We start from the raw sequence: 27,765 nt of genomic DNA on the forward strand, positions 1-27,765 counted from the left end.
TATCTATCTATCTATCTATCTATCTATCTATCTATCTATCTATCTATCTATCTATCTATCTATCTATCTATCTATCTATCTATCTAATCTGCTTCCATTAAAATTTTAATTTTATATTCAAACCATTAGAAACACCAATATAACTCCGAGTTCAAAGTTCACAATCATTGTTCCAAATTATCAAAGCCAATTTTAGTACCTTTTTTATAGATTTGGAACTTTTTGTTTACCACTTTTTGCACGTAAACTTAACACACGCCACATGCCAACACTGGATTTTTAAATCAGTTGTCAAAGTGGCACCAAAGCGAGTGGTTGTATTATTTTCGTGTACGGCAAATCTGCGTTAATTTTTTACAAGTGCTTTTTCAATAAAAATAATAACAAAATAAACCATAAAAACGCATTAAAAACAACATAAATCTATTTACAACCCATAAATGCTTAATAAACTATAAGAAAATTACAAGAAATGTGCCGAAAATGTGAGATTTTTAATGGAAAATTCAAAAGTGAAAAATTTTTCTAATTGGGAAGTCAGATTACAAAGCTTAACACGAACGACGAAGAAGAAAAAATATATGAAAAAGTAGAAGTAGGAAAAAATAAAAAGATGTGAATACATAAAAGGCACACAAAAAATGGTATATAAAGAGAGTGCAAAATAAATAAATAAAAGGAGAGTGAAAATGCAATGAAAAAATAACAACGTCGGAAAGAGAGAAAGAGTGAGAGTGTTTATGTTTTGGTTTTTTGGTAAATAAATAAAAAACAAAAACAAAGCGGCTGTAATAATAAAAAACAACAACAACAATACGGGCAAAAAGTAGTGACAGCCGAGTGTTTGTTTATATTTTGATTTGATTTCGCCGGTTTGTTGTTTGTTTATTTTTCCTGTTTTTTCATTCTTTCACTTAAAAGTAAATGTACTCGTGCGTGTGTTTATGTGCGTAAATTACCAAGAAATTTTGTGTTTACATTTGTGTTGTTGTTGCATTTAATGTTTACAAAATGTCACAAAATAATCAACGTAAACATTATCATATACATGCTCCCTATCAACACCCCCAGCAGCAACAACAGGCTCAACAACATCATCATCCGCATCACTTGACTGCGGCACAGCAGCAGCAGCAGCAACATCATCATCAGCAACAACAGCAGCAATGGTACGCGCCACAACATTATCAACATGGTCTTCATTTAAGAGATTCGCGCCATATTCAGCATCCATCTGCTCAACATCCTCATCATCATTCCCATCATGTTCCACACCAGCAACAGCAGCAGCCGCACCATCAAGCTCAACATCACAGCCATTCGATGGCTCCTCATATGTTTACAAGTGGTTATGTTGCAGGAGGAGTTGGTGGAGGGGGTGGGGTAGGTGGTGTTAGTAGTTCAGGTGGTGGTGGGGTTACAGTGCCGAGTTCACCACACAATACAGCAACAATGGGCAGTACACACAACATGCCGGTTTCTTCTTCCCCTGCACATCATTATTCTTCTGCTGCTGCTTTGACTGGTTCGAGTGCGAGTGTTGTTGGTGCTGGCATTAGTGGGGGTGCTGCGCCAAGCAATGCACCAACAGCTAATAGTGGTGCTGGTGGTGCCTATGCAGCTCGTAACAGAATCTTTGACCTTGAATTGTTAGCAACACAATCAACAGCACAACAACATGCTCACAGTAGTAGTGCAGCAGCACATTCCCACTCTATGTTATCAACAGCCGCCGGCAGTTCAAGTGTTCGATCAGCAGCAGGTTTTGATGCCTATTCTCACAATTCTTTATATTCTCAACCCAATCAACGCCATCATTCTTCGCCTGCCTCCTCTTCACATCATCATTTAGCTGCTGCCTCGCATTCTCTGCATCCTCATCATTCCCATCATCATCACCATGCACCAACGTCGACTCATCATCCACATCAAACGTCTCTTCATCAGCATCATCAGGCTCATCACCATCACCAGCAGCAGCATCAACAACAACAACATTATTATCATCATGCTCCACCAACTTCGCTCCATCGGTCACATTCACAAGTTATACCCCCCATGTTACAACATATTAAATCTGAGCCAGTAGAGCAAATAACCGTAACACCGTCTATACAAACCGAGGAAATCATCATAAAATGTAAGTTGTATTTTTTGACATCACTGCCTGTTTGTTTGCTGTATGTAAAGTAAAAAGACAAAGTTGGGTTTTCCTTCTTCAAATTATGCTTATTTTTACATTGTCGAAGTAGTTTCGATTTTAGCAGAAATTTCGGTGAATATCATGTAAAGTTATTAGTAATTTTGTCTGCTGGTATTTTACTTGGAAAACAATGGTGTCATCTTTACTCTTGCGTTTTTTCAAAATGTTTTAAGTTTATTAAAACTAATTCGATTTATTGTTATTGGTATTAGAAACAACCTGTCAATGGACATTGGGATTGTAGAATTTGAATTGAATTTTTGCAGAAGTCAAATTAGAACTGCAAGATAATGCTATTTAAACTAGGTACATAGATAGATAGATTGATAGATAGGTAGATAGATAGATAAATAGATAGATAGACAGACAGACAGATAGATAGATAGATAGATAGATAGATAGATAGATCGATAGATAGATAGATAGATAGATAGATAGATAGATAGATAGATAGATAGATAGATAGATAGATAGATAGATAGATAGATAGATAGATAGATAGATAGATAGATAGATAGATAGATAGATAGATAGATAGATAGATAGATAGATAGATAGATAGATAGATAGATAGATAGATAGATAGATAGATAGATAGATAGATAGATAGATAGATAGATAGATAGATAGATAGATAGATAGATAGATAGATAGATAGATAGATAGATAGATAGATAGATAGATAGATAGATAGATAGATAGATAGATAGATAGATAGATAGATAGATAGATAGATAGATAGATAGATAGGTAGATAGATAGATAGATAGATAGATAGATAGGTAGATAGATAGATAGATAGATAGATAGAGATATAGATAGATAGATAGATAGATATATAGATAGATAGATAGATAGATAGATAGATAGATAGATAGATAGATAGATAGATAGATAGATAGATAGATAGATAGATAGATAGATAGATAGATAGATAGATAGATAGATAGATAGATAGATAGATAGAAGATAGATAGATAGATAGATAGATAGATAGATAGATAGATAGATAGATAGATAGATAGATAGATAGATAGATAGATAGATAGATAGATAGATAGATAGATAGATAGATAGATAAGGATATTGGTGAGTTGAACAGTACGTGGGACGCAGACCCTTACCGAACTTCATGCCAGAATTATTGAGAATTGAACTACAACTGAACTAGAACTGATCTAGAACTGATCTAGAACTGAACTAGAACTGAACTAAAACTGAACTAGAACTGAACTAGAACTGAAATAGATGAACTAGAACTGAACTAGAACTGAACTAGAACTGAACTAGAACTGAACTAGAACTGAACTAGAACTGAACTAGAACTGAACTAGAACTGAACTAGAACTGAACTAGAACTGAACTAGAACTGAACTAGAACTGAACTAGAACTGAACTAGAACTGAACTAGAACTGAACTAGAACTAGAACTGAACTAGAACTGAACTAGAACTGAACTAGAACTGAACTAGAACTGAACTAGAACTGAACTAGAACTGAACTAGAACTGAACTAGAACTGAACTAGAACTGAACTAGAACTGAACTAGAACTGAACTAGAACTGAACTAGAACTGAACTAGAACTGAAATAGAACTGAACTAGAACTGAACTAGAACTGAACTAGAACTGAACTAGAACTGAACTAGAACTGAACTAGAACTGAACTAGAACTGAACTAGAACTGAACTAGAACTGAACTAGAACTGAACTAGAACTGAACTAGAACTGAACTAGAACTGAACTAGAACTGAACTAGAACTGAACTAGAACTGAACTAGAACTGAACTAGAACTGAACTAGAACTGAACTAGAACTGAACTAGAACTGAACTAGAACTGAACTAGAACTGAACTAGAACTGAACTAGAACTGAACTAGAACTGAACTAGAACTGAACTAGAACTGAACTAGAACTGAACTAGAACTGAACTAGAACTGAACTAGAACTGAACTAGAACTGAACTAGAACTGAACTAGAACTGAACTAGAACTGAACTAGAACTGAACTAGAACTGAACTAGAACTGAACTAGAACTGAACTAGAACTGAACTAGAACTGAACTAGAACTGAACTAGAACTGAACTAGAACTGAACTAGAACTGAACTAGAACTGAACTAGAACTGAACTAGAACTGAACTAGAACTGAACTAGAACTGAACTAGAACTGAACTAGAACTGAACTAAAACTGAACTAGAACTGAACTAGAACTGAACTAGAACTGAACTAGAACTGAACTAGAACTGAACTAGAACTGAACTAAAACTGAACTAGAACTGAACTAGAACTGAACTAGAACTGAACTAGAACTGAACTAGAACTAACCTAGAACTGAACTAGAACTGAACTAGAACTGAACTAGAACTGAACTAGAACTGAACTAGAACTGAACTAGAACTGAAGTAGAACTGAACTAGAACTGAACTAGAACTGAACTAGAACTGAACTAGAACTGAACTAGAACTGAACTAGAACTGAACTAGAACTGAACTAGAACTGAATTTCAACTAAACTACTAAACTATACTACTAAACTACTGAACTGCAACTGAACTACAACTGAAATACGACTGAACTACAACTGAACTACAACTGAACTACAACTGAACTACAACTAAACTACAACTGAAGTACAACTGAACTACAACTGAGCTTTAACTGAACTACAATTGAAGCTGAAGTACAACTGAACTACAACTGTTTAGTATTAATCTAATTTCTTTATGTAATTTCTGCAATGAATAAATAAATGAAAAAAAACTATAACTGAACTATAACGGAATTAGAACTGAATTGCAACTGAAACTTAAGAAGCCAATCGCCTCTCCAGGAGATATTAATATGAATGAGGAGAAAGCCAGAAACGGGACAATGTGGTCTCTTGCCTTCTGTCAAAGATGGCGATGGTAAATTTAAAAAAAATTGAAAAAAATTTCGGCTATGTCGGTGACTTTCGAGTAATATACATGTTATAAGTAGAAACTTCTAGAAAATTAGTTCTTAACGTGAAAGCAGAACGAGTAGGGAAACGAGTTAGGAAAAAAAAGAAAAAAATTATTGAAATATTTTTTGAAAACTATAGATTTATTGGAAAAATTTTGGAAAAATTCATTAATTAAAAATTAAAGGTTTATTTTGAAGATATTTTTAAATAAATTAATAGAAATAAAAGTTTTTTAAAAAGTTTAAAATTTGAAAAATAATTTAATATAGAATATTACATTAAATTTGTAAAAAATTAAAAATAATAAATATTTAATATAATTACAAAAAAAATCTATTAAATAACAAAATAATTTTGCAAATTCAATTAAAAAACTTAAAAAACGAAAAAATTACAAAAATGGATAGAAAACATGAAAATAAAAACGAAAAACCAAAGAAGAAAAACTACAAAAAATTGATGATATAATCAGAAAAAATGTTCTACATTGCAGTTTTTATTTGTTAGGTAGAGAGAAATACATTGAAAATTTTTGTAAATGGAAAGAAAATAATCTATAATTTTTAGTATGTATCCAGCAAGAGCTGAGTAAATATTTACAAAGAGCATCATCATCATCATCATCGTCATCAACGAACAACAAAAAAAAAAAAAAACATGATGATGAATATTTTTGTGGAGGGACGGTGAGACAGGAGGTTGATTTTAAGGTGACGACGACAAAGACGAAACCAAAAAAAAATAACACGATGTAGATGGAGACGACGACGACGACAACGACTACTACAACTAGTACATTTACAATGACGGCTGTTATTACTTCCACTTGTAAAGTGACTGACCTACCTATCCAACTAACCAACCAACCAACCAACCAAAGGCGAAGTGAAATGTTTGAGGAACATAAAGTACCATGAATACACGACCAAAAAAAAAAAAAAAAAAAACACCCAAACAAGAATTGAGAAAATAACTCAAATTGTAAACTTCCAAGTACTTTTGAACATAAAAATCTATCCAACTATAAACCAACTGAAATTCATGAAAACAAAGTAATCAATTTTGATTATATTACATTTCTGTTTTTGGAAAAGGAACAAGAATTTTTGCAATATTTTATAAATTATTTTTTTTTTTATTTTTTTTATTTTTTTATCATTATGCTGTATAATCAACATTTCCAATTTATAGAGTTGGGAAGCTATAAAAGTGGGTAATGTTAGTGGAAGACAACGATGTCAGCTTTAGGTCTGGGTGGGTTTTCATTTAAGCAAGGGATATAGTACGTAGTATATATACACAACTCTATACTAACTATACTTTTAATATTTTTGCTATATACTAAACTGTAAAAAAAATACATTAAAGAACAACTTTCATAAAAGTGGGAAAAATACATAAAAGTTTTTAATGCCAAGAAAAGTTTTTTTTGGTAGTAATACAACCAGCAGAGAGTTATTCGTTTACGAAATACGAATATATATTTTGCCATGAGCCAAAAAATTAAAGACGAACAAAATATAATTTTATAAAATAAAACAAGAAAACTAAAAAAAAAAAAAAACACGTAGAAACAGTAGAGACTGCTGCTCTGGTATGTCTATGGATTGGTTTGGTTTTGGCTTTGCTGGTTGGTTTCATTTTGTGGCAACAGCATTTGGAAATCATCCATCTCCATCTATAATATCTCTACCTATACCCACAAGTTATATGTGTACATATACAATATAGTATACCCCATCAAACTCAATACATTCCTCTCTAAATATATAGAAATAATTGTATATGGCTTGCTACTAGTATACACACCCAAAATTATTGACTCGTGTTTTTAAGTTGTATCCCTATAAATGTAATACTATCCATTTTCAACATTTGCACATACTATAACTAATAGAGCTAAACGAATATATCATTATTTTGTTCGTTTTTCATTTCTTTGTGTACATAAGTAAATAATTTTGCCCCCAAGTATAAATAATCTAGAAAATTTTGCAAAGTAATTTATATTTTTCCTTACAAAAAATAAGTAACTTTGCTTTAAATAAAGCTTTTAAATTTTCTTTGAATATTTCAAAATTTTATATTTTTCTATATTTTTTACTATTATCTATCTATCTATCTATCTATCTATCTATCTATCTATCTATCTATCTATCTATCTATCTATCTATCTATCTATCTATCTATCTATCTATCTATCTATCTATCTATCTATCTATCTATCTATCTATCTATCTATCTATCTATCTATCTATCTATCTATCTATCTATCTATCTATCTATCTATCTATCTATCTATCTATCTATCTATCTATCTATCTATCTATCTATCTATCTATCTATCTATCTATCTATCTATCTATCTATCTATCTATCTATCTATCTATCTATCTATCTATCTATCTATCTATCTATCTATCTATCTATCTATCTATCTATCTATCTATCTATCTATCTATCTATCTATCTATCTATCTATCTATCTATCTTCTAGCTATCTTTTACATTTTTTTTTAATATTTATTTTTAATAATAAATAAAATAATTATTATTTACGTAATAAATTTATTAAATACAAAATTATTCCTTTGTTAAGGTTGTTTGGGGTCATGTTCAGTTTTTTCTTTTCCACTTTTTGTTGTGTATATTTCTCTCTTTAAGTAAATTTCCATCTATAAATGTTTGTTAATGGCTTTTTGCCATTTGACACCTTTTTCGGTGAAGGAGAGGGGGTGATAGTAGTTGTTCAAATTTGGTAGATTTATTTTTGCTTTATTTCTAAAAGGGTGTTATTTGCACAAAAACTTTAACTGAATGTACATGAAAAACTTTAAATGTTCTCCATTTTTATTAAAGATAATAACTGAAAAGTTTTTATTCAATTACAAAAATCAATATTAAAACATTCTTAAAGCATTAAATGTTAAAGCAAATTTTCTTTATTTGCTTAAAGTTAAAAAAAAAAATATTTTACTACAGATTTTAATTTATGAATTTTATACATATGTATGTGTGTAAGTATGTATTACTTATCTATCAGTTCTAGACCAGTTCTCTAGTTGATTTTTAGTTCAGTTCTAGTCGAGTTTTAGTTGAATTCTAGTTCAGTTCTAGATCAGTTTTAGATCAGTTCAAGTTCAGTTCTAGTTCAGTTCTAGTTCAGTTCTAGTTCAGTTCTAGTTCAGTTCTAGTTCAGTTCTAGTTCTAGTTCAATTCTAGTTCAGTTCTGGTTCAGTTCTAGTTCAGTTCTGGTTCAGTTCTAGTTCAGTTCTAGTTCAGTTCTAGTTCAGTTCTAGTACAGTTCTAGTTCAGTTCTAGTTCAGTTCTAGTTCAGTTCTAGTTCAGTTCTAGTTCAGTTCTAGTTCAGTTCTAGTTCAGTTCTAGTTCAGTTCTAGTTCAGTTCTAGTTCAGTTCTAGTTCTAGTTCAATTCTAGTTCAGTTCTGGTTCAGTTCTAGTTCAGTTCTGGTTCAGTTCTAGTTCAGTTCTAGTTCAGTTCTAGTTCAGTTCTAGTTCAGTTCTAGTTCAGTTCTAGTTCAGTTCTAGTTCAGTTCTAGTTCAGTTCTAGTTCAGTTCTAGTTCAGTTCTAGTTCAGTTCTAGTTCAGTTCTAGTTCAGTTTTAGATCAGTTCAAGTTCAGTTCTAGTTGAGTTCTAATTCAGTTCTAGTTCAGTTCTAGTTCAGTTCTAGTTCAGTTCTAGATCAGTTCTAGTCGAGTTCTAGTTCAGTTCTAGTTCAGTTCTGGTTCAGTTCTAGTTCAGTTCTAGTTCAGTTCTAGTTCTAGTTCAATTCTAGTTCAGTTCTAGTTCAGTTCTAGTTCAGTTCTAGTTCAGTTCTAGTTCAGTTCTAGTTCAGTTCTAGTTCAGTTCTAGTTCAGTTCTAGTTCAGTACTAGTTCAGTTCTAGTTCAGTACTAGTTCAGTTCTAGTTCAGTTCTAGTTCAGTTCTAGTTCAGTTCTAGTTCAGTTCTAGTTCAGTTCTAGTTCAGTTCTAGTTCAGTTCTAGTTCAGTTCTAGTTCAGTTCTAGTTCAGTTCTAGTTCAGTTCTAGTTCAGTTCTAGTTCAGTTCTAGTTCAGTTCTAGTTCAGTTAGTTCAGTTCTAGTTCAGTTCTAGTTCAGTTCTAGTTCAGTTCTAGTTCAGTTCTTCAGTTCTAGTTCAGTTCTAGTTCAGTTCTAGTTCAGTTCTAGTTCAGTTCTAGTTCAGTTCTAGTTCAGTTCTAGTTCAGTTCTAGTTCAGTTCTAGTTCAGTTCTAATTCAGTTCTAGTTCAGTTCTAGTTCAGTTCAGTTCTAGTTCAATTCTAGTTCAGTTCTAGTTCAGTTCTAGTTCAGTTCTAGTTCAGTTCTAGTTCAGTTCTAGTTCAGTTCTAGTTCAGTTCTAGTTCAGTTCTAGTTCAGTTCTAGTTCAGTTCTAGTTCAGTTCTAGTTCAGTTCTAGTTCAGTTCTAGTTCAGTTCTAGTTCAGTTCTAGTTCAGATCTAGTTCAGTTCTAGTTCAGTTCTAGTTCAGTTCTAGTTCAGTTCTAGTTCAGTTCTAGTTCAGTTCCAGTTCAGTTCTAGTTCAGTTCTAGTTCAGGTCTAGTTCAGTTCTAGTTCAGTTCTAGTTCAGTTATAGTTTAGTTATAGTTTAGTTCTAGTTCTGTTCTAGTTTAGTTCCATATCTATGTAGTTCAGTACTAGTTCAGTTCTAGTACAGTTATAGTTCAGATCTATATAAGTTTTTGATCAGTTCTAAATTGGTTCTAGTTAATTTATAGTTGAGTATTAGTTCATTTCAACTTGAGTTCTAGTTCAGTTCTATTTTAATTACATTATAATTTATTCACAATTGCAATAAACAATGTTTTTTTATTATTTCTTGTTTAGCTGAACCTGTGGATGATATGAGTAGTAGTTATCACAAAAGTGCGCCACAAATTGAAAACAATTCTTCTTTTCACATGGAAGAAAAACGTAAACAATATGAACTGCAAAAACAGCAACAACAACAGCTACATCAACAACAGCAGCAACAACGTACTCAACAACAGATTTTACATGAGCAACAACTACATCATCAACACCAGCAGCAACAACAACAGCAAATAAAGCAAGAACCTCATGATTATCCACAACATCAGAGTGAAAATACTCATAATGAAGATGTTTCCCAACAAACACAACAATGTTTAAATTCCGAGAATTCTACTACTACGTTACTACCAGTAGAGCAAAAACCACAGAAACAAGAACAACAACAACAGCAACAACCAGAACAACAGCATCAGCAAATATCCTTGGCTAATATAAAAACAGAAGCAAAGGTAAAATCAAAATAAAAAATCCAAAACAAAACAATATGATTGCAGAAAAAAAACACGAAATAACAACAAAAATAAACAATAACATAACCTACAATACTATACACCATATACTACACACATTCATACGTATATACATATATGTATATATTTATGTACATTTACATTCATACATACAAATTTACACATTTTCGCACAAACATTTACTACAACGGTACTACAACACAAATATTTTCATTCATTTTTTCTCGTTTTTTTGTTTTGGTACAAATTTATTGTTTGTTTTTCTTGTCGTTGTTGTTGTTGTTATTTTCACTCATTCTGTAATTTTTTTCTTATTTCTTTCTATGATTTTTTTTTTGTGCACAGCCCCTTAACTTTCCTCGTCGCAAATTACAAACAGAACGTTCCTCAACTCTGCCCATATGCCAACGATGTAAACAAGTTTTTTTAAAACGTCAAAACTATACACAACATGTTGCTCAATCCAGTTGCAATATTGTTGAATACGATTTTAAATGCTCCGTATGTCCCATGTCCTTTATGTCTAATGAGGAGCTGCAGACACATGAGCAATTACATCGTTCACATAGATATTTTTGTCAGAAATATTGCGGGAAATTCTATGAAACCATCGAAGAGTGTGAACAACATGAATACGGACAGCATGAATATGAAATGTTTAAATGTAATGTAAGTATGTCAGGATAAAGTTAAATCTTTTTGTAGGACATAACTAGATCTAGAATTGAACTAGAGAAGAACTAAAACTGAACTACAACAGAACTAGAGCTGAATTAGAACAGAACTTGAAATGAACTAGAACTGAACTAGAACTGAACTAGAACTGAACTAGAACTGAATTAGAACTGAACTAGAACTGAACTAGAACTGAACTAGAACTGAACTAGAACTGAACTAGAACTGAACTAGAACTGAACTAGAACTGAACTAGAACTGAACTAGAACTGAACTAGAACTGAACTAGAACTGAACTAGAACTGAACTAGAACTGAACTAGAACTGAACTAGAAGTGACTAGAACTGAACTAGAACTGAACTAGAACTGAACTAGAACTGAACTAGAACTGAACTAGAACTGAACTAGAACTGAACTAGAACTGAACTAGAACTGAACTAGAACTGAACTAGAACTGAACTAGAACTGAACTAGAACTGACAACTAGAACTGAACTAGAACTGAACTAGAACTGAACTAGAACTGAACTAGAACTGAACTAGAACTGAACTAGAACTGAACTAGAACTGAACTAGAACTGAACTAGAACTGAACTAGAACTGAACTAGAACTGAACTAGAACTGAACTAGAACTGAACTAGAACTGAACTAGAACTGAACTAGAACTGACTAGAACTGAACTAGAACTGAACTAGAACTGAACTAGAACTGAACTAGAACTGAACTAGAACTGAACTAGAACTAAACTGAACTAGAACTGAACTAGAACTGAACTGAACTAGAACTGAACTAGAACTGAACTAGAACTGAACTAGAACTGAACTAGAACTGAACTAGAACTGAACTAGAACTGAACTAGAACTGAACTAGAACTGAACTGAACTAGAACTGAACTAGAACTGAACTAGAACTGAACTAGAACTGAACTAGAACTAGACACGAACTAGAACTGAACTAGAACTGAACTAGAACTGAACTAGAACTGAACCTCGACTGACTCGAACTGCCTAGAACTGACTGAACTGACCTAGAACTGCCCTCGCCTGCCCTCGCTCGACCGGCCCTGCCCTGCCCTCGAACTGCCCTCGCCCTGCCCCTACTGCCTCGCCCTCGCCCCTGCCCTCGCACTGAACTAGAACTGAACTAGAACTGAACTAGAACTGAACTAGAACTGAACTAGAACGAACTAGAACTGAACTAGAACTGAACTAGAACTGAACTAGAACTGAACTAGAACTGAACTAGAACTGAACTAGAACTGAACTAGAACAAACTAGAACTAGAACTATGAACTAGAACTGAACTAGAACTGAACTAGAACTGAACTAGAACTGAAACTAAACTGAAACTAGAACTGAACTAGAACTGAACTAGAACTGAACTAGAACTGAACTAGAACTGAACTAGAACTGGAACTAGAACTGAACCTAGAACTGAACTAGAACTGAACTATACTGAACAGAATGAACGAGAACTGAACGAGAACAAACTGAATAAAACTGAACAGAACTGAACTAGAACTGAATAGCAACTGAAAAACTAGAACTGAACTAGAACTGAACCAGAACTGAACTAACTGACAGAATAACGAGAACTGAACTAGAACTGAAATAGAAACTGAACTAGAACTGAACTAGAACGGAACTAGCACTGAAATAAACTGAACTAAGAACTGCACTAGAACTGAATAGAACTGAACGAGACTGAACTAGAACTGAACTAGAACTGAACTAGAACTGAACTAGAACTGACTAGAACTGAACTAGAACTGAACTAGAACTGAACTAGAACTGAACTAGAACTGAACTAGAACTGAACTAGAACTGACTAGAACTGAACTAGAACTAGAACTAGAAACTGAACTAGAACTGAACTAGACTGAACTAGAAACTGAACTAGAACTGAACTAGAACTGAACTAGAACTGAACTAGAACTGAACTAGAACTGACTAGAACTGAACTAGAACTGAACTAGAACTGAACTAGAACTGAACTAGAACTGAACTAGAATACTAGAACTGAACTAGAACTGAACTAGAACTGTACTAGAACTGTACTAGAACTGAACTAGAACTGAACTAGAACTGAACTAGAACTGAACTAGAACTGAACTACTAGAACTGAACTAGAACTGAACTAGAACTGAACTAGAACTGAACTAGAACTGAACTAGAACTGAACTAGAACTGAACTAGAACTGAACTAGAACTGAACTAGAACTGAACTAGAACTGAACTAGAACTGAACTAGAACTGAACTAGAACTGAACTGAACTAGAACCGAACTAGAACTTAACTAGAACTGATCTAGAACTGAACTATAATTGAACTATAACCGAACTAGAACTAAACTACTTTTCACTAAAAATTTTATTTTTCCTAAAATTATGTTTCTCCTAAAATTATATTTTTAACTAAAAATTCTATTTTTAACTGAAAATTATATTTTTCACAAAAAATTCTAATTTTCACAAAATTTTTTTTATTAAAATCTATAAATTTTTTTAACGAAAAATTTAATGTAAAGCCTGCAAATCTCTTGAGTAATTCTTCCTTAAACTTAACTAATTATTTTCATCTCTCTTTCTTTCCCAGATATGCTGTATAAGTGTAACACAACGCGATCAATTATTTGTCCATCTAAATGAGCATAAATACCAGCCACGCTTCGATTGCTGTATCTGTCGTTTATGTTTTCAAACTTCATTGGAACTGCATGATCACTACATAAACAATGAAGATTTCTGTGGAAAATTTTACGATAAAGAAGGTAAACAAACAAGATGAAAAACATTATTTTGAAGTAGTAGAACTAAACTGAAAGTTTATTTTTGAATAGCCTTTAAAAAACCAATTACCTCGTCGTCAACGTCCTCCACGTCAACAACACCTTATCTGGGAAAACCGGAAAGTTCGAATTTGGAAATAGCTCATACGTTCTCCTTAAAAGGTGGGTAATAGAGAGAGGAAGAGAAATAATAGGAAATTTTAATGTTTTATAATGGTTTTCTATTGTAGATATACCTCCGGCTAATAGTCAGCATTTGGAAGCTTTATATAATAAACCTTCCTCTACAAAAACTTCCATGGAAGCAGCTAATTCGTTTAATGCCTCTAATGATTTTCCTTTGGAGCCACAGGTAGAGGTAAAAACAGAAATTAAAGTAGAACCTGACTTTTATCCACCCATGGATCAATCAGATTTTACGGCTTATGACAATGATTATCCTCCTGCCGATTATGCAGCAGGCTCCAATCCAAATTTAGCATTTCTACAGGATTTTCAAGATAATGCTTCCAGCTCTACTAATTCATCGTATTCCTTTAATAATAACGATGCCATACAAGATGAAGATGCCATTTGTTGTGTACCCAAGTGTGGGGTACGTAAATTCTCTTCGCCTTCCTTACAATTCTTTGGTTTTCCAAGAGATGAAAAGTATTTAGCACAATGGTTGCATAATCTGAAAATGATCTATGATCCTAATGTTAATTATGGTTTATATCGTATTTGTAGTTTACATTTTCCCAAACGTTGTATAGCTAAGTATTCCTTAAGTTATTGGGCAGTGCCCACTTTCAATTTGGGTCACGATGATGTGGGTAATTTATATCAGAATAGAGAAAGTTCGGGGGGGTTTCCGGCCGGTGAAATGGCCAAGTGTAGTATGCCGGGTTGTCCTTCGCAGCGTGGCGAAACTAATGTAAAATTTCATGTATTTCCACGCGATTTGAAAACCTTGATTAAATGGTGTCAAAATTCCCGTTTGCCGGTTCATAGTAAAGATAATAGATTTTTCTGTTCGCGCCATTTTGAGGAGAAATGTTTTGGCAAGTTTCGTTTAAAACCCTGGGCCATACCCACCCTCAATCTGGGCACGGTTTATGGTAAAATACACGATAATCCGAATATCTATCAAGAGGAAAAGAAATGTTTTTTGCCCTTCTGTCGCCGCAGCAGATCGTATGATTGTAATTTATCTTTGTACAGATTTCCACGCGATGAAACTTTGCTGAGACGTTGGTGTTATAATTTGCGCTTAGATCCCAATATGTATAGAGGTAAAAATCATAAAATATGTTCTTCTCATTTCATTAAAGAGGCTTTAGGCTTGAGGAAACTTAATCCTGGCGCAGTGCCTACTTTAAATTTGGGACATAATGATAGATTTAATATTTACGAAAATGAACTTTACACACCACCACCACCGCCTCCGCCACCACAACCCTCCACCTCGTCTAAGGCTCATAAATATGCTGAAATGTTTAAACAGGAAATGGCTGGATCATCACATATCTATGATGGTGTTTTTATGAATGCCTCATCCATGGTGCAGAAATATTCGGCCTCTGCTGCTGCAAACTCTAATAATTCCAATAATTTAGATTTGGGCGACGTTTGTCTAGTGCCCTCCTGTAAACGTACCCGCCATTCAGCTGATATAACTCTGCATACGGTTCCCAAGCGGCCGGAACAGCTGAAGAAATGGTGCCACAATTTGAAAATGGATTTGGTTAAAATGCATAAAAGTGTTAGAATCTGCAGTGCTCATTTTGAAAAGTATTGCATAGGCGGCTGTATGAGACCCTTTGCTGTACCTACTCTAGAGTTGGGTCACGATGACACCAATATCTATCGCAATCCGGATGTTATTAAGAAACTTAATATACGCGAAACTTGCTGCATACAATCGTGCAAAAGAAATCGTGATCGTGATCATGCTAATCTGCATAGATTCCCCACACACCCTGAATTGCTGCAGAAGTGGTGTGAGAATCTGCAGAAACCCATTCCGGATGGTACGAAACTCTTTAATGATGCTGTCTGCGAGATACATTTCGAAGATCGCTGTTTGCGCAATAAACGTTTGGAAAAATGGGCCATACCCACTTTAAATTTAGGCTGGGATGAGGCACCTCATGCTCTACCCTCTGAAGAGGAGATTAATGAGAATTGGGTTAAGCCTTTTGCCCCCAATAATGGCGATGAGCAAGGTGAATGCTGTGTAGTCAGCTGTAAACGTAATCCCCAAATTGATGATGTCAAATTATATAGACCACCCGAGGATGCTGAGCAATTGGTTAAATGGGCTCATAACTTACAGGTGGATGTGGCAGAATTGCCCAATATGAAGATTTGTAATTTACATTTCGAACAGCATTGTATAGGCAAACGTTTGCTTAACTGGGCCATGCCTACTCTCAATTTGGGCGCTAAAGTAGAGCATCTTTTCGAAAATCCACCGCCCATGCCCACCATCTATAAAAAGAAAATCAAACCGGAGAGGTTAATCAGCAGTCAAGAAGCCATTAAATGGTCACCACGCTGTTGCCTGCCGCATTGTCGTAAAATGCGCTCGGTAGATAAGGTTCACCTGTTTCGTTTTCCCTACAATAACCGCCAGACTTTGGCGAAATGGTGTCACAATTTACAGTTACCCCTGGTGGGTAGTTCTCATCGACGCATCTGCTCCAGCCACTTTGAATCCTCGGTATTAACCAAACGTTGTCCCATGTCGTTGGCTGTACCCACTCTCGATTTAAATGCTCCTCCCGGCTATAAAATCTATCAAAATCCTGCCCGTTTAAAACAAATCAAAATGGGTACTCAAAGAAAATGCATCATAGAGTCATGTGGTAAAACAAAACTAGATGGTGTTTCACTCTTCCGTTTCCCTAACAATCGCTCCATATTATATAAATGGCGTCATAACATCAAAAATTGGCCTAAGGGCAAATTAAGCTCTCAGCTAAGAATCTGTGCCGAACATTTTGAGCCTCATTCGGTGGGCGAAAGAAAACTATCCCCTGGAGCTATACCCACTTTGAAACTGGGACACGAAGCTAAAGATTTATATCCCAATGAGACCAGATCTTTCTTTGATCTAGAGAAATGTGTGGTTAATGGCTGTGATTCGCGCAAAGATATGGAAGACATAAGACTTTTCCGTTTTCCCCGTGATGACGATGTTTTACTTAAGAAATGGTGTAATAATCTTAAAATGGAACCCAATGATTGTGTGGGCATTAAGATATGCAGCAAGCATTTCGAACCGGAATGTATAGGACCACGCCAGCTATATAAATGGGGTATACCCACCTTAAAGCTGGGACACCGAGAAGATGATTTAGTGGATATAATACCCAATCCACCGCCCGAACAAAGAGCCGGAGAATTCCTCTTCAAATGTTGTGTACCCACCTGCGGTAAAACGCGCAAATATGATGAAGCTCAAATGAATAGTTTCCCCAAGAATTTGAAATTATTCCGCAAATGGAAACATAACCTAAAATTAGATTATCTCAATTTCAAGGAAAGAGAAAAATATAAAATCTGCAATGATCATTTCGAGGCGGTGTGTGTGGGTAAAACTAGATTAAACTTTGGAGCTTTACCCACTTTGAATTTGGGCCACGATGATGTAGATGACTTGTATCAAATCAATCCCGATAGAATAAGACCAAATTTGTTTATAAAACAAAAGGATGCCGAAAGACTAGAGAGACGACGCATTTTAAGGGAGGAGAATAGAGAGCAATATGAGTGTGAGGAACCAGAGGAAGATAACACAGATCCTTTAAGTCTAGAGCCAGGAGATATCAAATGTTGTATCTCAGACTGTTCTGCACCCAAAAGCATAATGCGTGAACCCTATGAATTGCCGCAAACCAAAGAATTTAAACAATTATGGATAAAGGAATTGGGAGAAACGGATGAAGAGGACTTACCCAGTGAAGCTAGAATCTGTGGCCTACATTTCCAAACCCTATTCAGCCAACTTAAAGCCGAAATGATGGAATTAGCAGAGGAAAATACCGATTTGAAATCCGATTTTCAGAAACTACAATATAATTATCAAAAGTCTAACATATCTTTGGTGGTCAATAGCTATCAATGTCGTGTGGCCGACTGTCCCACCAATCTCTTAAACTCCTCTATAAGACTGTTTTTCTTTCCGTATGGCAAAAATTTGGTTAATAAATGGTCTCACAATACCGGCATAATACCCGATGAACATCGCCGCTATATGAATAAAGTATGCGCCTTGCATTTTGAATCCTATTGTATAACCGAAAACCAAAGATTAAGATCTTGGGCCATACCCACCTTAAATTTACCTTTAGCGGAAGATAAACATTTGTATAAAAACCCTGATCTTACTAAACTAGATCGACGAATGTTGGGACCTCAAATTGTTAAATGTGCGGTGAAAAATTGCAGCTATCAAAAATCTTCGGAAGATGATACCATTAAACTCTTTAATTTTCCCTGTGATGATAAGTTACTAAAGAAATGGTGTGATAATTTAAAAATGTCTCATCATTTTACACCTCTATTGAAAATTTGCTCTTTGCATTTTGAAAAACAATGCTTTGGCAGCTGTCGCATACGTTCTTGGGCCATACCCACTTTGAATCTGGGTCATGACGAGGCTCCTGAGCATCTCAATAAAACCACTATACGTCAAGAGTTGTTTGAGGCTCCCGAACAGATAGCCGACATACAATTGAAACAGGTTAAGATCAAAAAGTCTTTGGACAGCGCTAAATGCTATATAGCCAGCTGCCGCAAGTCTAGATTGAAACATGGTGTACGTTTCTACAGTTTGCCCAGCAATCCCAAGATGAAACGTAAATGGCTGCATAATTTACAAATTTCCCAAATGAAATCCTCGCATAAATTGCAAAATGTTAAAATTTGCAATCATCATTTTCACAAAAGATGTCTGGAGGGCAAACAACTGAAAGCCTGGGCTGTGCCCACCATGCATTTAGGTCACACGGATGCTATTTTCGACAATCCACGCAAAGTACAATCTCTGCAAATACAACGTTGTGTGCTGGTGCACTGTAAAAATCATACGGTGGCGCAAGGAGTGCGTTTATTTGTGTTTCCCAAATCACCGGAATTTCTGGAGAAATGGTCGAAAAATTTGAAACTAGAACTGGAGAAATGTAAAGGCAAAATATGTCATGAACATTTTGAAAAGGAGGTTATAGGAGAAAAGAAATTGAAAAATGGAGCAGTGCCTACTTTAAATTTGGGCCATGAGGATGTGGATATATACGATAATAAGGAATTAAAAGAGAAAATTAAATTGAAATCCAGGGAACAGGAAGTAAAAGTAGATCCTTTAGAAACAAAAGAAAACACAGAAGAATTGTACGAAGAGGAATATGAGCCACATTCCGGGGAGGAAGAGGAAGAGGAGGAAGAAGATGAAGAATTATGCGAAACCGAAATAGAAGAGGAAGAACGGGAGGAAGAGGTGGAAGAGGAGGAAGAAGAGGAGTTGGAGGAGGAAGAAGAAGTGGTCTACTATGATGAGCAAGAGGAGGAAGAAGATGTACTAGAAGAACAGGAAAGTAATAGCAAACGACCACAAGAAGATGATGAATTGAGTGTTACCACTAGCATAACCGATTGGAGTTCTATTAAATTTAAAGAGGTAAGAGTCTCCATAACACCTTTAACACCCGAAGACTTAATGGATTTATGTTCTCGTTCCTCATATGAAAGAGAATTTGGCTGCTTAACACCAGCCAGTAGTTTAAGAGGACGTAGATCTATAACCCCCGCTTCTAGTTTAAAGGAATTGCGTTCCGAAACTCCTGAACAAAAGCCCAATAGCGGACAACTTAAGTTAAGATCCGAAACACCGGATAATAAATCATTCTTTGGTTTTAGAGAACCACGTTCGGTCACACCCGATCAAAAAGCTGAACAACTAAGAGCAACTCAAACTCCCGAACCTAAACTAGAAAAACTAAACGATAACCATAATGAAACTAAAACTAACTCTACTGTAAACCCCTTAAAGAGAGACAATACAGAATCGAACAGTTTTAGTGTTAAACGTGAAAGATTGGAATTGTCAGAAGATGAAAACACCAATACTTCTTTGCCCTTAGAAATGGATTATGCTAATAGCACTAATCTTAGAACCGATAAAGCCCTTAATGCAGTAGCTCCTATTTGTTGTCTAAAACACTGTGGTAAGGAGAAAACCCCGGAACAACACTTAACCACTTATGGATTTCCTAAAGATCCTCAGTTATTGCAGAAATGGTGTGATAATCTAGGCTTACAGCCCGAAGAATGTATCGGACGTGTTTGTATAGATCATTTTGAATTGCGTGTCATAGGCACCCGAAGACTAAGACAAGGAGCAGTGCCTACTTTGAATCTAGGACCTAATCGCCAGGCAAAACACTCTAATTCAGAGGAAATGCCGCCAAAGAAAACGGTAACCAAGGATTGTACGGAAACAGTTAACCTGCCAGAAGCTGACAGCAATCTAAAGCCTCCACCGCCCTATAAGCATAGTAAAACCAGCAAGCAATCGGTTTTTCGGCTATGTTGCCTCAAACATTGTCGACGCAAGAAATTTGTAAAACAGGAGAAGAAAGAGAAGGACTTGGCGAAGGAGCCAATGGAGCAGCTATTTAAATTTCCCACTGATGAGACTATGCTAAAGAAATGGTATAAAAACCTAAGATTACCCGAAAAGCTAAGCATACCCAACGATTTACAGATTTGCGCAAAACATTTCGAAAGCAATTGTATCATAAAAGGCAAATTACATCCCAAGGCTGTACCTACCCTAGAGCTAAGCTATGCTAATCGTGAGCCTATTTACAAAAATAATCCCAAGGATTTTGAGACTGTTAAGCACAAAACGCCAGCAAAAGAAAAATGTTTTCTTAAGCACTGTGGTAATGTTAATACGGAAAGGATTTTCCTAATACCCTTTTTGGATAACGAAAGTATGAGTGTTAAGAAATGGTGTAAAAACTTAAGACTCCCTTACGATAGAAGTAAACTAAAGAAATTGAAAATCTGCAGTGAACATTTTGAACCGTATGTGTTCTACAAAAGACGGCATTTAAGAAACGGAGCTTTACCCACTTTGAATCTAGGGCATACGGGAGCCATAACACGCAATTGTCGCAAGTTGCGCTTGAAAAGGGTTAATAGCAATAGTGTTAAGGAACAATGTTGCATTGAGCAGTGCAAGGAAACGAACTTGAAGTTGTATGCTTTTCCGCGAAGTTTCGAATTGCGTAAAATCTGGTGCAACAATTTGCAAATAGAATTGAGACAGGCTTTAAATAACCACTATAAAGTTTGTAGCAAACATTTTGGCATCGAAAGTTTCATGGTGGGTTCGGATAATTTGAAAATTAATGCTGTACCTGTTTTGAATTTGGGCATTAAAACCGAGAGTCATTTAGTGTTGAGCTCTAATACTCAAGAAAGTAAATGTCTAGTGGAGAATTGTCAAAAGACGCCGAGTGTGGATAAGGTGAAGCTATTCAAAATGCCACAAAAACCTGAGATACTTAAGAAATGGCTGTTTAATTTGAATTTATCGGCCGAGACTTACAATAGCCAGGATGTTATCTGCAGTAAGCATTTCGATAAGAGTTGTATCAAACAAGGGATACTACATGAGAATGCCATACCCACCAAATTCCTGGAGATAGCCTCCAAAGACTGGTTCTACAAAAACAATGAGGAATTGTATGAAATGCCACGAAAATGCTGTGTTTTGAATTGCCAGCAAACATCGGAAGAAGCTAAACATTTGTATAGATTTCCCAAGCACAAAGAGGATTTGGAGAAATGGTTGTATAATTTGAAATTACAGGTAGAAGAGTCCGAGGTTAAAGATCTACGTGTATGCGATAGACATTTCGAGCAGAGCTGTAAGATATCCAATAAGGATTTAATAACTCAAGCTTTACCCACCCTCAACTTGGGTCACACGGACTCGGATATTTATGGCAATAATTTTATAAAATGTTGTCTGGATAATTGCACCATCGAGGGTTTCTACTATCACAAATTACCCGAAGATTTAATGTTGCAAAGTTTTTGGTTTCAGGAACTGGAAATGGAAACTACTTTTAATACCTCGCTATACATCTGTTCCGTACATTTTGTGGCCTTTTTCGAAAGAATCTTGGAAAAATATAGCGCCTTTCTTAAAGAATCCAAGGAATATGTTAAGTTGTCGGTAACCTATAATGAGCTTAAAGCTTTACCTGGTCTACAAAGCTACAAATGTAATATACCCAAATGTAATTCCGGTTTCAAACTAATATGGAAGTTGTTGAAATTTCCCAAAGATCAAACTTTATTCAATAAATGGCTGCATAATACCGGTTTAAAATTTGACTATGATCAGCGCAACAATTATCGCATATGTGCCCAACACTTTGAGGAAAGATGTTTAAGTGAGAAAAAGTTACATCGTTGGTCTTTGCCCACCCTAAAGTTGCCTTTCAACAATAGTTTATATGTCAATCCACCCGAAGCTTTACCCTCTCATCATGAAAATCTTAAACACTGCTGTGTATCCAATTGTCCAACCGTTAAGGGTCCATTTTATAAGTTTCCCCTTAAGCTAGCAGAAGCCAAGAAATGGATACATAATTTGGATTTGGGCACACAACAATGTACTTTAAATTTAAGAGTCTGTTATAAACATTTCGAGAACTATTGCTTTTCCAAGGCAGTGGATAAAATTAAACCTTTAAAATCCTGGTCAGTGCCTACTTTAAAGCTGAAACGCAAAACCGAACTTTATCTCAATCCAGCCGATAAGATAGCCTATTATGTTTGCTGTATAAACAGCTGTAAGCAGATTTTAAATAAATCCAAAGAAATCTATTTATATAAATTCCCCTCCAGCAATACTTTGACACAAAAATGGTTACACAATTTAGGCCTTAACCGAACGCAATACCAGGAAACTATGAGAATTTGTTCGGATCATTTTGAAAGGGATTGTTTTTATAAAGGTTATAAGTTATTGCGTAAATACTCCGTGCCCACTCTGTGTCTAAATAAACCGCCCAAGGATCTTCATACCAATCCCGTAAGACGTGCCTATTTAAAGTGTTGTGTTAAATTGTGTAAAGGTCCTTGGGATCAATTGTTTAACTTTCCCAAAGATAAAACTTTATTAAGGAAATGGTGCCATAATTTGCAATTGGAAAAGGAAATTCCCATGGAGTCTTTAAGAGAGGCCAAGTTATGTGGTCAACACTTTGAAAAGGAATGTTTCAATAGATTTGGTTTAATTAGAGCCATGGCTTTGCCTACTCTCAAATTGGGACATCGTAAAAAGCTTTTCAAAAATCCTAATTTTAATGGAAAATCAAAGATTAAAGAGGAACTTAAAGAAGAGGGAATGACAGAGGAGAAAGTAACACCTAAGGCTAAAGAGGAGACAGAAGAAAAGCAACAGCAGGATTTGGAGGTCAACAAGGAGTTAGATATTAAGTTAGACACTGAGAAAGTGGAGTCAAAATCTTTCAGAGCGAAAGCTTTAAGGCCTTTGCAACATTTAAGAAAACCCGATAAACTTATCAATCGTTACGATCCCAAGGCCAAAACTCTAAGAAAGAAAGCTTTAAGTATGAAAGCTAAAATAACAAAAGTTGTAAAAACAAAACCTTTAACCAAGAAAGCTAAAGAGAAGGAAACTTTAAGAGAAAAGAAAGAGGCAAAAGAACAAGAAATTAACAATTTGGTAGAAGAAGTAGGTAAAGATAAGGAAGGTAATTTAGATGAAGTTAAGCAGCTGGAAAATTGTGGAGTTGTGCCGGACATTCAACAGCAAGATGATGCTTATTTGGAAAATTTATTGGAAATTTTAACAGAGACCGATAATGCTACAGATTCAAGGGAAATTAAGGAACAAATAAAGCAGGAACAGGGAAATGAAACTCCACAGAAATTGCTAAATATAATAACAGAAACTGAGGTTGAACTAACTTCTAGGAAAGCTAAGGAAGAGAACCAAGAGCAGCTTACTGCACAAGAAGTTTCAAAGCAATCTGAAGACTATTTGCAGAGTAATCAAGAACAGGAAAATACTTTTACTATATATGAAATTAAACAGGAATTGGAGGAGTTTAAGGAACAAGATAGTTATCAGACACAAGAACAATATCTAGAGCAGAACAAAAATCCCGAGCAAAATGATAATTTAGACTACAGTCAAGATAGTTTTACCAACGAACAACTCTATCCCTATGAAGACTCACAAGATGATTATCTACAAGCACGACCGGATTATGAACCAAGTGATCATAGTGAAAATGAATTAATGGATCCAGAAATAACAGAAGAACCAGACAAACTACCAAACAGCAAAGGTAAAAACCCTATAGGTTGCTGCATAAAAACCTGTCGCAACTATCATAAATATCAGGATCATATACCGCTCTTCAAACTACCTAATATACGCAAATTACGAGAACAATGGCTGGTCAATTGTAAACTCAATCAAAGACAGTGTAGCGCAAAAGGGGCTTTAAGACGTTTTCGAATTTGCATAGAACACTTTCACAAACAATGTCTGAAAAACCATTATCGTTTACTGATAGGAGCAGTGCCTACCCTAAAGCTGGGTTCACCCGCTATACATCAAACTAATGAATCCCTAAAATACTATAGCTATTTTCGATGTAGAGTGAAGTGTTGTCAACGTTCTACACAATATGATAAAATCAATAGAATCAAATTTCCCGAGCAAGCAGAATTGAAAAGTAAATGGTGTTACAATTTAAATATCAAAGAGAATACTTTAAGTGCTAATGATTGGATTTGTCATAGACATTTTGAGAGAAAAGCTTTAATAGATTGTCGCAAACCCAAACCGGGAATGCTGCCTACTCTACTTTCAGACAGTTTAGCAATAAAAGGAAATGCTGAAGAAGATCTGGAGGATATAGAGAATACCTCAAAAACTTGCTGTGTTAAAAACTGTGATGGTTTGGTGGGAGAATTTTGTAAAATACCCACCAAATGTGAGACGGTATATAAAAAATGGTTAGAGAACTTAAAGCTAGAAGATAAACCAGAGATTAGGGAATGCACATATGTTTGCCTAAAACATTTTGAGACCACTTCTTTACAAAACAAAAAAAGAATTCCACTACTAGGCTCAGTGCCCACTTTATATTTAGAGGAAAGTCATGAGCCAGCAGAAATTATAAACACCAAATGTTCACATCCTTTGTGTAGGGAAGAGACTTTACAACTATATGATTGGCCTAATGAGGGTATCTGTCACAATATTTGGTTACAGGTCAACAAATCCAGTTGGGAATTAAAACAACATGAATTAAACTGGCAACGTCATACACAAGCCATTAAATTTTGTGCTAAACATTTTATAAATCTCTATGAAATCAATCATAAAAACATAAATAGTTGCAAAATTTTGCAAACAAATAATAAAGAAAATTTAAAACAAATTTTTGAAAATCTCAAACCAAAGTCCACTAAACTATATAAAGTGAACAGATATGATAAATGTGTGGTATCAGGTTGTAAAACAGATCATCAATTTATGTTGTATAAATCTTTAAAACTATTTCCCTTTCCCAAAACAGATATAAGTAAAACCTGGTGCCATAATATTGATATGGACTTTAATACTTTAAAATCTCTAGCAACAGCAAAAATCTGTGAATTACACTTTGACAGCGAATGTTTTGCACAAAAGAAACTTTTGGATACGGCAATACCCACTTTAAATTTACCTAAAAAAACTAAGCGTAATGTTTTGCCCTATAATCAAGATGCAACTGGCAAATGTTGCCTTAAATCTTGTCCTAATAATCAAGGTTTAAAGGAAAAATCTCTTAATAGATTATATAAGTTTCCCTTAAACCCTCAAATGCTTAAAAAATGGTTACGTCTAACGAATTGTGCGAATTATGAGGTGAAAACTTTGCGTATTTGTGATTTACATTTTGAGAAATGTGATTTTAATAAAAATAAAACTTTAAAGGAAACAGCTATACCCATATTATATTTAGATGATCTAGAAACTTCACTCAACTCTCCTCAACCCTCGGCCATAGATGATTTTATACAGGTCAAACAGGAACTAGATAATTCCGAGGAATGGTGTGAAAACTTAGATTCCTTAAATCATGATTGCCTGAATGCATATGAAGAAAGTCAAATAACGGAAACACAATTAGAGCTCAAGAAATTTTCCGAAACAGATAACTATCCTTTGTTGGATATAAAACAGGAAATTCTTGAAATCCAAGAAGAAGAACCACTTGAAACTAATCCCTGCTCGCTCTTTAGCATACAAAAACTGGAGGGAACGGAAAACTATGAATACAACCAGACAAATCGTTCTCCTCCTCTTAAAACCGATTTTGTAATAAGCGACATTAAATCTCAAATCTATTTATGTTGTGTACAAAAATGTACCAATAATTCAGAAACCCCAGGTATACGTCTATTTACCGAATTCCCTAACGATTCGGAAATATTTATAAAATGGTGTTTTAATCTAAAAATAGATCCTCGCAATTATCAGGAAAATCAATATAATATATGTCAACAACATTTTGAAACGATATGCTTTAATGAACAAGGTCAACTACAACCCTGGTCCGTGCCCACCTTGAATTTAAATTTAAATGAAAATTCTTTTATACATCAAAACGATATACCCGAACATTTGCAAACACCACCCGAACAATGTATAGTTTATGGTTGTATTAATCCGCAAAAGCCTCTTTACAAGTTCCCCTATAATCCTGATATCTCACACAAATGGTTTGCAAATTTAAAACTAGACTATACCGATTTTCGGGCACAAAATTATCGTATATGTAAAAGACATTTCCCGGCACAATGTTTTGAACACAACGACACTAATAAACTTAAAACGGATGCAGTACCCTCTATTTATTTGGGGCATACAGATAAAATCTATTATTTTAATACGACCGAGGAAATACAATTAGAACAAGAAGGTATTGCCGCTGCTGCTGCTGGGGCTGGTGGTGCTCTTAGTAATCATGATAATAGTAGAGGCAGTAGTCAGGATTCTTTAGCTCGTCTAATATCACCGCATGATTTAGAAGATCATGATAGTAGTTATTTTGAAGATTTTGAAGAGTACTACGGACAAGAGGAATAAATTTAAATATATATTTATATACGCTATATAAAAGAAAGAAAAATCATAAACTTAATGAATACAATATAATAGTTTTTAGAAAATATATATTTATAACCTATAAACGCACTTCTCTGACATCCTACGTGGAAATAACATACACAATTTTAGTGGCATTTAGATGAACAAGCACAAATACTATAATTAATAAATAGTTTTTGTTTTACAAATTTAAAAAAAAAATTATATATATAAACAAATTAATGTAAAAATCACTCCCTTTTAGCATGGTCCATAGCTCGTAGTTCGAAAAAAATATTTTGTAATAACAGTATTTTATTTTTTTTTATTTTAAAACCAAGAATTTTTAGAGAAACCAGTATTTTTTAAAAAAATTTAAAGGTAAAAAACTGATCTTGCAAGATCTGTGGGATTTTGTAGCAGCAATTATTTGCAATACCATCTCTTTCAACCCGATTTAAATTTGTGCTGTTATTTTTGTGGAATCTTTTAGATTCCTTAGGTTAAACTATAGTCCACATTATAAACTAGTTCAGACTATAGATAGGGCTATAGTCCAGACTATGGACTAGATTAAAGAGTAGACTATAGACTATGCTATAGAATAGATTATAGATTATAATAGTCTAGACTAGATTTTAGAGTAGAGTATATACT

The 27,765-nt window shown here is 34.7% G+C and overlaps 1 protein-coding gene across 2 annotated transcripts; it reads left to right on the top strand.

Annotated features, from left to right (window-relative positions):
- Nucleotides 1-302: 302 nt before the first annotated feature.
- LOC119612989 lies at nucleotides 303-27,734 on the top strand. Of its 2 annotated transcripts, none has more exons than XM_037968906.1 (6): nucleotides 303-2,140; nucleotides 10,008-10,444; nucleotides 10,811-11,134; nucleotides 13,736-13,910; nucleotides 13,980-14,090; nucleotides 14,159-27,734. In XM_037968906.1, the coding sequence occupies exons 1-6, from the start codon at nucleotides 1,012-1,014 to the stop codon at nucleotides 27,106-27,108; spliced, it is 15,126 nt and encodes a 5,041-aa protein (XP_037824834.1). In that variant the 5' UTR covers nucleotides 303-1,011; the 3' UTR covers nucleotides 27,109-27,734. The 2 variants fall into 2 exon arrangements, with proteins under 2 accessions (XP_037824834.1, XP_037824835.1); XM_037968907.1 differs by having other exon boundaries at nucleotides 303-756.
- The last annotated feature ends 31 nt before the right edge of the window (nucleotides 27,735-27,765 follow it).

Source organism: Lucilia sericata, unplaced genomic scaffold (genome assembly GCF_015586225.1).
Source record: "Lucilia sericata isolate MDLA Ls3-8-SP2 unplaced genomic scaffold, ASM1558622v1 Contig001902F_arrow, whole genome shotgun sequence".
Lineage (NCBI taxonomy): Eukaryota > Metazoa > Arthropoda > Insecta > Diptera > Calliphoridae > Lucilia > Lucilia sericata.

What these genes read in the sequence shown, in the direction of transcription:
- LOC119612989 (XM_037968906.1), top strand. Translation starts at nt 1,012, where the DNA reads ATGTCACAAAATAATCAACGTAAACATTATCATATACATGCTCCCTAT. An exon ending in CGAGGAAATCATCATAAAAT is followed by an intron (nt 2,141 to 10,007) that starts GTAAGTTGTATT and finishes TTTCTTGTTTAG; the next exon opens with CTGAACCTGTGGATGATATG. An exon ending in ATGAAATGTTTAAATGTAAT is followed by an intron (nt 11,135 to 13,735) that starts GTAAGTATGTCA and finishes TTTCTTTCCCAG; the next exon opens with ATATGCTGTATAAGTGTAAC.